At 44.7% G+C, this 9,890-nt stretch overlaps 1 protein-coding gene and 1 long non-coding RNA gene across 8 annotated transcripts in view; one reads left to right on the top strand and one right to left on the bottom strand.

Moving 5' to 3' along the window:
* Nucleotides 1-729: 729 nt before the first annotated feature.
* LOC123836890 (uncharacterized) lies at nt 730-1,821 on the bottom strand. The gene is made up of 2 exons (XR_006789107.2): nt 1,316-1,821; nt 730-1,240 (listed from the first exon to the last, which is right to left on the bottom strand). It is a non-coding gene; the product is annotated as an uncharacterized LOC123836890 (long non-coding RNA).
* Nucleotides 1,822-1,953: 132 nt separating this feature from the next.
* Nucleotides 1,954-9,890, top strand: part of LOC123837464 (transmembrane protein 14C) — a 96,352-nt gene continuing 88,415 nt past the window's right edge. For 5 of the 7 annotated variants that reach the window (XR_010413501.1, XR_010413499.1, XR_010413500.1 and 2 more), the window contains exons 1-5: nt 1,956-2,093; nt 3,083-3,152; nt 3,469-3,545; nt 4,399-4,500; nt 7,666-7,753. Coding sequence is in view for 2 of the 7 variants with exons in the window: in XM_045866383.3 (XP_045722339.1) it covers nt 3,130-3,152; nt 3,469-3,545; nt 4,399-4,500; nt 7,666-7,753; nt 8,630-8,684 (345 nt within the window). In the remaining 5 variants the exon portion in view is untranslated. Of the gene's footprint in view, nt 2,094-3,068; nt 3,153-3,468; nt 3,546-4,398; nt 4,501-7,665; nt 7,754-8,629; nt 9,142-9,890 lie in introns of those variants that run through there. The other 2 variants (XM_045866383.3, XM_045866382.3) reach the window with 2 other exon arrangements.

The following is a 9,890-nucleotide window of genomic DNA, read 5'->3' as shown; positions in this document are numbered from 1 at the left end:
CAAAGCTATAAAATCTATCCTAAAGACCTAGAAACTGATACTGTGGATACTCAGTAGACATTAGGTGAAATACTGCAACCAGGAATTTGTTTGACATTTTTGTTTGGGGGTTTCTTAGTGTGTAAAGTCACACACTGCCTATGTTAGCATATGATTTCTTTGCACCCACTATTTATGTCTGAGGTTCCAAATATATAAGGTTATAATAAGGTTCCAAAAATGATAGAATAATGCTGAAATTGAAGCACTATTCCTTTTTCACAAGCTGTTGTGGCAGATGGTTATCAGAGTGTATACATTTGTGTCTACCAAACATAATCCTGACTCTAGGCCTCTGTGAAACAAACAAGAACCCAAACAAACAAAACAACCTACTGATTAGCCAGAGACTAAAATCTTGCCCCTTACACAATCTTGGTCACACTCCACTGATGCATTTGTGGTTCAGGGTTCCAGTAATTAATCCAGTGGGCTCCTAGTTTGGAGCTAAGCTATTTCCTAAAATACGTTAATGCCAACTAGAAACATTACTGAACACAAATCATTGACTTGGTTTACTCTGTAACTGAAACAGGGCAGAGATCAATTTATTTTACGGTAACTGGAACTGCACACACAGAAATGCTGTGTGTTTTGGTTGAGGAATGACACAGAGGCAACATAATGTGAAGTTAAGGGTATAGATTTTGAAAGATAGACCTTACTTCAAATAACTGCTCCAGCAAGGACTAGGATCATAGGTAATTTACTTAATTCTCTGTGGTTCAATTTCTTTAAGTCTAAAGGACAGGGGTTAGATCACGGTGGTTATAACTAAGGTTTAAGTTTACACCTGAATAGGGAGGAACACATCCCTAAGTCCATTCGGAGCTGGATTTAAGTTAAGTCCCACTGTTAGTTGTTCAGCATCTTGCAGTAATTCAGTGAGGGTCTGGCATACTGGAATTACTCAAGTTCTTCTTAGTCCTTACCTGCTTTCCCTGGTTAGAATCAGTTATGGTAAACACAGGCTTCAGTTTTGGTATCTCAAAGGCAGGAGCTGCTGCAACTGGAAAGTTTTCGTTTGGGAGTTATGTATGAGCTGCAATTTCCTTCTTTCACTCAAGACTGTATTTATAAGATTTATCTGTGTTGATTCTTGTAGGAGATTAAGAAGAGAAAGACTTCAAGGATAAACACACAAATTTTGGTGTACAGCAATTGAGTGGTCCTGCAGGAAACGCAAGGAAGAGAAGCAGATCTGTAAAGGGAATGGAGATAATGTTTTGTGGACACTGGGGCATACAGAGGTAGCAGGAAATTATATTTAACTTACCCTCTCTCCTCCTTTAAGATACTGCTCAAGTAAACACCCTAAACACCCTGGCTTGCAGTCACCATCTCTGCAGGAAGAAAGTAGTTGTTACCACTGTAGGCAAAAAACGTGATCTGGTTAGAGTGACAATCCTCCCGGTTGGCATGCCTCCGATTTACACCAGGTAAACCACAAGTCCCTCCATAAATAGGGTCTTTCGGAGTCCATCCTCAGAAGCCCTTCTCTCGTATCCGTGGTCCCCACCTCAGGCCGGGACCACCTCTCAATGCCTCTTGCAGGACCCGACTCAAATTCTGGGTTTTAGGCAAGCTTTTGGAAGGCCGAGCTTCGAAGGTCAACTGCCCTTTCGGGGCGGCTACAGAGGGATCCAGGGGGGCGTAGCGGGACTCCCCGCCCCGCCCCGTCTCCGCGACCCAATGCGCGCGCCTCGACTCCTCCCCTCAAGCCCCGCCCCATGCGTCTCCCTTCCCCGGGTCGCATGCGCGCGTCCTTACTCCTCCCCTCAAGCCCCGCCCCATGCGTCTCCCTTCCCTGGGACGCCTGTGCGCGCCGTGACTCCTCTCCTCAAGCCCCGCCCCATGCGTCTTCCGTTTCCGAGACGCCTGCGCGCGGCGCGGCTCCACCCCTCAAGCCCGGCTCCCGGCCTCGCCCCGCACCACGTTCCGCCTTGCCCTCGGGACGCAGAGCGCGCGGCGACGTTTCCGGCGGGACCCGGACGTCCCGCCTCACGGCTTGCGTGCCCTTGTCGAGCGGTGCAGACCTACGGCAAAGCGGTTCGGTACTTGGGAATTATTTTTCTATACCTTTTTGACTTTTGGGGGTTACATAAGAGGCTTTGCTGCGCGTTAGGCTGCGTCGTAGTTGCCTTTCTAGTCGCGCATTTTGTGCTTTCCTTAAAATAGATTGTGAATCTTGCAGAATCTCTGTGCTTTTGAGACACATGCTTACTGATGTAGCGTAGTGGTGATTAGTTTCCTGTGGATTTTATTGCTCCATCTCCTTGAAAGTCCCAGTAACTCGGTGCTACTTGGAATTAATAACAGGCACAATTCCAAGCACCGCCCCCCCCCCCCCCCCCGCCCCAAACAGGTATGAATTGTTTCAAGCTTTAAACCTAATTGGATACTAAATTGGATCCATCTATAAGAAAGTAGGAGTTATACCCTACTTCGCCAAGAGCGAAGTGTCCCACGTTAATTATGACTTAGGCTTTCCAGTATTTTACCCCCTCACAGACCTCAGTCTAACGAGCTATTTGGATGCAAAAGTAATTGCCATCTAAAAGTTTTGCAGATGTTGAGTATTGCAATAATTGAACTCTTTGGGCAAGGGTACAAAGGGGCAATTAAAATAGTTGAATTAAGGGCCCAGGGGATACTTAGTTTCCGATTTAGTAATAAGTTGGTTTGCTGATGAAAAGGTAAACTCATTACCTGTACAGAGCTCGTCAGTGAATTGCATTCAGTTTCCTGTAGGCCTGTGTTACTAGAATGGAGGTTATTACCAAAACGGTTGGTATCTGTTTAGCATTTACTACGTGCTAAGCACTTTTACTTATTACCCCTTTTAATACTCACAGGAGCCCTAGGAAATTTGTACCATTCTTACCCTCGTGGTACAGTGAAGGAAGCTTAGGCTAATAGAGGTTGGTAGCTTGCCTGTTACTTCTTAGCTACTAAGAGGTGGAGTTAGAACTTGGGTCCACTTCCTTCTGACTGCTGGAGAGCCGTGCAATTAATTGTCTCTGATCCAGCCCCTCCTCCGCAGGTGCAGGCCTGGTGTACTCTTCTGTCTGGTCAGAGTGAAAGAGAACAATGCAGAGGGACCCTGGCCCACTGTAAGTACAGTGAATGGGAGAGGAATTGCCAGCAACTTCTCAAAACCAGAGCTTCTTTCCTTATCTGGAAAGGGCCCTAAGAGTAGATTGCTGGGCAGCACAGGGTATGGAAGGATGGACATGTAGGCCAGGGACCTGGGTTTGAGTCCCAACTCCATCACCGACTAGGGCAAGTCATCTAACCTCTGGGAGTTATGTTCATTTGTACCGTGATAAGACTGTTCTGGAATGATGATGTTTTAGTCCCATCCTGTGATTGTTTCTTTAAATTTTTTTAGCCGTGGTTGGCACTGATTTCTTGCGGTTTCATTTTCAGAGTACCTTTACATTGGATTGGCTTTGGCTATGCAGCGCTGGTTGCTTCTGGTGGGATCATTGGCTATGCAAGAGCAGGTATGGTTTGTAGCGACTTAACCTCCTAAGATTTTCACATTGTTGCTGGTAAAGAGTGAGTCCCCAGGTTCCCCAGAGTACAATCTCGTTTGAGTCAAGTTTGCTTTAAGCCCTCTAGCTTGAGTGCAGGCTTATTTCAGTCCGGTGGCTGCTCCTGCACTTGCTTTTCTGTTACCTGGTTGACCTAAAAGTCAGGCTTCTTGTCTACTCACTTGTTCTTGGCTTCTTTATCTAAAGCTGTGGGGCAGGGGTGGTAGTAGGTTGTTATTATCACTGACTACCACACATTAGTCTTGACCCCAGAGTGTCATCTCTGTGCTCTCTAAGTAGGAAGAAACCTCTTTTCTTTCCATGCTCATTTTTTGAAATCTCCTCTTTAGACATAGATCTGTCAGTAAATGTGCTGTTTCTACCTCCTTTCTAGCCTGCATCCCCACCCCAACACACACACACACACACACACCAGAATTCTTATTCTCCATTTTTTTTTTTTTTTTTTTTTTTAACTCACTGCCCTTATTTCCCTCTCCTTTGGTGGTTTGCCTGAATTCCTGCCTATATACAGTTCCAGCCCTTGACAGGTTAGTCAGGTCTGGTTAGGAGCCCTTCTTTTCGCCCCAGATGGAAGTATCTGTCTATTAAAAAAGAGAGGATTAGTGTGGTATTACCGTGCCTTCTCTGTAAAATAGCAACCTCCCCAAAACATTTTCCTGCTTGAGAGCTCCTTGGTTATGAGCTGTGTTGAGAGAAATTTTCTTTGCGGTTTTCCTCTCTGAGAAAAGGAAATCTTGTGAATTCTGTTAAGAAAATGAGTGTCTGACATTATAATGCAGAACTGTTTGCTTCCCTACAGGTAGTGTCCCATCACTGGCTGCTGGGCTGCTTTTTGGTAGTTTAGCAGGCCTGGGTGCTTATCAGCTGTCTCAGGATCCGAGGAACATCTGGGTATTTCTAGGTATGTCAACGTCACTGTCTCCCTCCTACAGTTATGTATCCCGAATGCTCTACCAAGAGGCTCTGGATTGGTGGAATGTGGCAGGTTCTTCACATGAAGACAGTTTTACTCCTTCTGCCAAGTGCTAGGGAGGTTTTAAAATTGGGGGTGGGGGGAGTTGTGCTGGCTTCTGTTTATTTTCTGTGTACAGAATATGGAAAGGTTTTCATGCCTCATGAATTTAGATTTAGCCAATGAAATTAATAATAAACCTGTGCAAGGCAAGTATATGTCTCTTAATCATTATGATTGCCCACTGAAGACCGTATGCTTGAGCATAGGATCACATGTCAGGCTTAGGTTTGCATTTTTCACATTTGAAAATCATTTATTAGCCCTTTAGCACTAAGCTAAATGTATGGCATAGGCCTTGCCTTCAGGGAGCCTTTACCTTGACTGACATGAAACATGAGTCTGCGGGGCTGCTGAAGTGTCCTGGGAGCTGCATGGACAGTGAGGAGCGCCAGGAAGGGAAGATTACTACTTATCAGGGTGGCTTTGGGTGCATATTTATTGAGCTCCACCCATGTATCAGAACCTGCGCTAGGAGCATGGGCATCTCACTGTCTCCACAAACCCGCAGAGTCGGAAAACCTATAGTTCTGGCCTTTATAACAGTGGTTTGCACGAGTTGCCACGGGCTGGGCGGGAGAGGGCAGCAATGGCTGATGTAGGGTGTGCTGCGGAAGGAGGAGGGACCCAGCTCTCAGCTCTGCCTCACGGCTCCCTCACTCAAGTTCCTGAAAGACTTTCAGAGTTCTTTTTTCCCATTTCTGATTCCACTCCTCCACGCTCAGCAAATGACCTCAGTGCCTACTTAAAGAACAGCAACAGTCATGGGGGCTTCACCATGCTGTCAGCGTCCATGCCTTCTGCTGTGCTGTTTCTCTCCTCTCCACGCTGGTCCCTCCATCCAGGCTTTGGGTCTCTATGTCCCCCACCTTCTGGAGTGTTATTCTGCCAAAGATGCCATCTCTTAACTTGGATTCCACCGTGCAGATAGATCCCTCCTGCTCATGTTCACGTGTCTTCTCTCACCCAGTAAAGAAAAAAGGACCTCTTGTGATCCCACTTCCTTCTCCAGCTGCTGCCCTTCTTCCCCTTCAGAAACTTCTCTAGAACAATCTGTTATACTGCTTGTTTTTATTTCCTCCCCTTCCGCATTCTCCACCCGCTTCAGTCTCTGTTTTTGTCTCCTTTGTCCATGGAAATAGCTTTCCCCGATTGTGCTAGTGACCTGGATTTTTCAGAATCCAGTGTGTGTGTGTGTGTGTGTGTGTTTTAAGATCTGTTTTATTTGAGAGAGAGGGCGCATGCGCACACACAGGGGGAGGGGCAGAGGGAGAGAGAATCTCAAGCACACCCCCACTGAGCACGGAGGAGCCTGATGTGGGGCTCAGTGCCAGGACCCTGAGATTGTGACCTGAGTCGAAATTGAGTTGGATGCTTAACTGACTGAATCACCCAGGCGCCCTTGCGGTGTACATTTTTTAATCCTCATTCTAGTGGCCTATTAGCTTTCTCAGCATAGTGGACCAATCCATTTTCCACTCTCCTGTTTTCTTTTTTATTTTCTTGTTCTCTTTTGTTGACCCATCTTCCTTGGCTTTTTTTTTTTTTTAAGACTTATTTATTAGAGAGCTCGGGTGAGCAGGTGGAGGGGCAAAAGGAGAGGGAGAGAATCCCAAGCAGACTTCCCACTGAGCATGGAGCTTGATGTAGGGCTCAATCTCAGGACCCTGAGATCATGACCTGAGCTGAAATCAAGAGTTGGCTGCTTAATTGACTGAGTCACCCAGGTGCCCCAAGACCTGGCTCTTTTTATATTCTTTTTAATCCTCTTGCTTGGCTCATTGGAGCCCAGGCCTTAAATTACCATTGAAATAGGTCACTGATTCACAAACGGATTTCTCCTCCAAGCTTCACTCTTCTATATACAGTTGCGTGCTTGAAATCTTTTATTAGTTGTCTCAAGGCATCTGCCCAAACCTGACCTCTTGTCCTCACAACATTGGTCTTCTGGTGTTCTCCATCCATCTGGGTCTTGGTCTCCTCCCCTCCATCTTTATATCATTTTCACCAGTAGGTCCTATGGACACTACCTCCAGCACATAGCCTAGATTGTCTCCTCTATCTCCGAGGCCACCATCCTCATCCCAGTTATCCCTGTATTTTGCCTGCATTCCTGAGGAAGTCTCTAAATTGGTATCCCTACGTGCTCTAGTTTCACTGTAGTTTGTTTTCCATAGAACAGCTAGAATTTTGTTTTTATAGTTCTGCTCATGATCCCTCTGCTTGGTATCTTTTAATGGCTTCTAATTGCTCTGAGGATGAAGACCACAGTCCCTAGTATTGCTGTCAAGGCTCTGTGGTCTGGCCCCTCTTCCTCGCTAGCCATATTTTAGCCTTCATTTCCCTCTCACCACAAGGCCCTGCGTGTATTATTTCCTCCGCTTGGAATGTGCTTTCTTACCCCTTTAGCTCATTCACTCCTACTTTTTAGATCTTGGCTTGATCTTCACACTTAATCTGCAAATCCTTTTCTGATTTTCCTGAATAGGCTGCATCCGCTGTTAAAGACCTTTTTTGTTTTTGTTTTTTTAAGATTTTATTTATTTGAGAGAGAGAGCACGAGTGGGATGAGGGGCAGAGGGAGAAGCAGACTCCCGCTGAGCAGGGAGCCTAATGGGGGGGGCTCGATCCTGGGACTCCGGGATCATGACCTGAGCCACCCAGGCGCCCCTGTTTAAAGACCTTTTTTGATGATAGTTTTGTCCTCCAGCCCCTAGTGCAGTGCATGACATATAATAGGTATTGTAACAGATGTTGAAGAGAAGAGCATACGGCGTAAATACATCAGCCAGGTCTAGGAAAAAAAGACCTGTGGCAAATTTGGAGAAAACTATGGCTGAAGAGTGGTAGGAGGTGAGGCCAGGAAGGCCGTTTGGCCCAGACTGTGAGGGCCTTACATTCCAGTGTTTGTTCTTAGCCCCATAGAGCGTGGGTGGCCGTGGGGAAGGAAATGATCATAGGAGATGGGGTCTGGCTCTTGAAAGATGGCTGGGACTTTGGTTCTCCCGCATATAAGATGCAATGATCTTTGATTCTTTTTCTTTTTCTCATCAGCTACATCTGGAACGTTAGCTGGCATTATGGGAATGAGATTCTACCACTCTGGAAAATTTATGCCTGCGGGCTTAATCGCTGGTGCCAGGTATTTTCTTTTCTCATGCTGTTCTTCACCAATATGGAGTTTAGTTTCATGCCCCCCCCGCCGACTTTGTACATTCAAAAATTTACTTGTTCTGGTATGCCTGGTGCTGGACATCAACTGAAGTGATGTAATTTACACACAAATAGGAAAGGCTGCAAAATGAAGTAAGTGCATTCATGATTTTGCTCTCACATTTGCGGTCTGGTCCGTCCCCTCTCCTGCCTACAATGGAAGGAGCTTCATGCAAAGCCATGACTGCAGCTCTTTCTGTGACTTTCAGCATGAGTTCCATATTTCTGAGTTGTGTGGGCACCCTTTATTATTGAACATTTTCCTAAAAGGGAATTTTGATTAAATCCTGCTGTCCAATGAACTTTGGTTATGAAACTCGAACCAGATTATTTTAAAAACGTATTCCGAGGACAGAATTTGTAAACATCTGGAAGAAGGTCCCTTACCAGACTTTGATCATAGTTATGATGCTGTCAAGCATAATGCTTTATAGTCAGCGTAGACCAAGGTCAAGAGCAGTGAACTGGGAGGCTGGAAATGTACCATTAACTAGCTCTGTGACCCTGGAGAGACCTTGCTCTTCCCAGCCTTCAGTTTGCTCATCTCTTTGAATTATTGGCTATTAGATTAGGAACTCCCGATTCATATGTACTATTTTAAGGCAATTGGGGTGCAAGACTGCCCCTTGGCATGTTATTCCTTTGGTACTTCCAGGGATGGGGGTTCACCTGTGCCTGCTCTGCTTTGGCATCTCCTCACCATGTAGTTGTGAAGGACCTGCAGTTTTAGTTTCTTTGAAAAATAGTCGAGTGCCTATTCTGTCCTTTACCTGATGTTTTTTGTTTATGTGTTTCTTTTGAACAGTTTGCTGATGGTCGCCAAACTTGGAATTAGTGTGTTGAATAGACCCCATCAATAGTAGTCATGTCCCGCTTGGACTCATGAAGAATTTAAAAACTTCCACTATTTTTAGTGTATTAAGAGAAACAAGTGCAGCATTTTCACATATTCTGACATTTTACTTAACAAAACAGAACAAAAATAACATTGAACTTTCCAGAAGAAATCAGTCATTATCATTACAGCCTTAAAGAGGTGGGTGGTATGTAACCCATGAGCTTCTTATATATTCTCATACAGTTTGATTCTTGTACGTGATGTTCTCTCTTCTTTCTGTATCTATGGGTAAAGTCTCAAGGGGTAAAATGTTAGGTATCAACATTGAGGGCCTTGAAACCCCATGCCCTACTCAGAACAGTGTGAAAAAAGTCTCTTAGGAACTTTAGGATTTCTTTTCTTTGGCTTATCCTAGAGCACAGACCTACTTTGAAATTATGTCAAATGAAATATGAAAATAAAGTTTACTGTAAGTAATATTTTCTATGGTGTCTTCGTTGCCAGAGCTGTCTAGAATGTAGAATGAGATGTGAATAGCAGGAAGCTGTAGGAATGTGAAAGTGTTCTGTTAATATTTTATTTAGTAATTACCTATTTTGAATAAGGACCCAAAGACAGTTATTTATGATTTGATTATATATTGCACTAAAGCTCGTTTTAGAAGTGATCCCTTAGTGAGGATTTCTAAAATTAGGACTGTGTAACAAAAAAAAAGAAAGAAAAAATGAAAATGTGGTTAACTAGCTAATCTATAAATGTGAAACTAAAAGACCTGTCTGAAACTTGAATTACCAGGTTTGGTCTCTATACACTTTAACTGGACACTGACACATTTCCACCTCACTCTCTTTTGTTTTCAGCCCTGAGCATTAACTCATTCTGGTAGTCCTTACTTTAGTTTTCTCCTATTTCAAAAGAGAAAGGATATTTGCTACTTACCTCCTCCCTAACTGGTATCGGTTGGATTTATAGTATAATTCAAGCACTTATTAATCAAATTTATATGTTTTCTTAAACTCTTTGAAAGGAGTCCTGGTTTTCTCATCCTTGTTTTATGTGATGTGGTTTTGACATGTCTGCCAGGGCCCATTCTTAAACGGTAATGCCCAGGGGCACCTGAGTGGCTCAGTCGTTAAGTGTCTGCCTGCCTTCGGCTCAGGTCATGATCCCAGGGTCCTGGGATCCAGTCCCATATTAGGCTCCCTGCTTGGCGGGAAGCCTGCTCTCC

This window comes from Mirounga angustirostris, unplaced genomic scaffold, assembly GCF_029215605.1.
Source record: "Mirounga angustirostris isolate CCGP_5_RB_7025 unplaced genomic scaffold, mMirAng1.0.hap1 SCAF_8, whole genome shotgun sequence".
NCBI classification, from domain to species: Eukaryota; Metazoa; Chordata; class Mammalia; order Carnivora; family Phocidae; genus Mirounga; species Mirounga angustirostris.
Note: the sequence above shows the minus strand (reverse complement) of the source record. Positions and strands in the feature narration are given on the sequence as shown.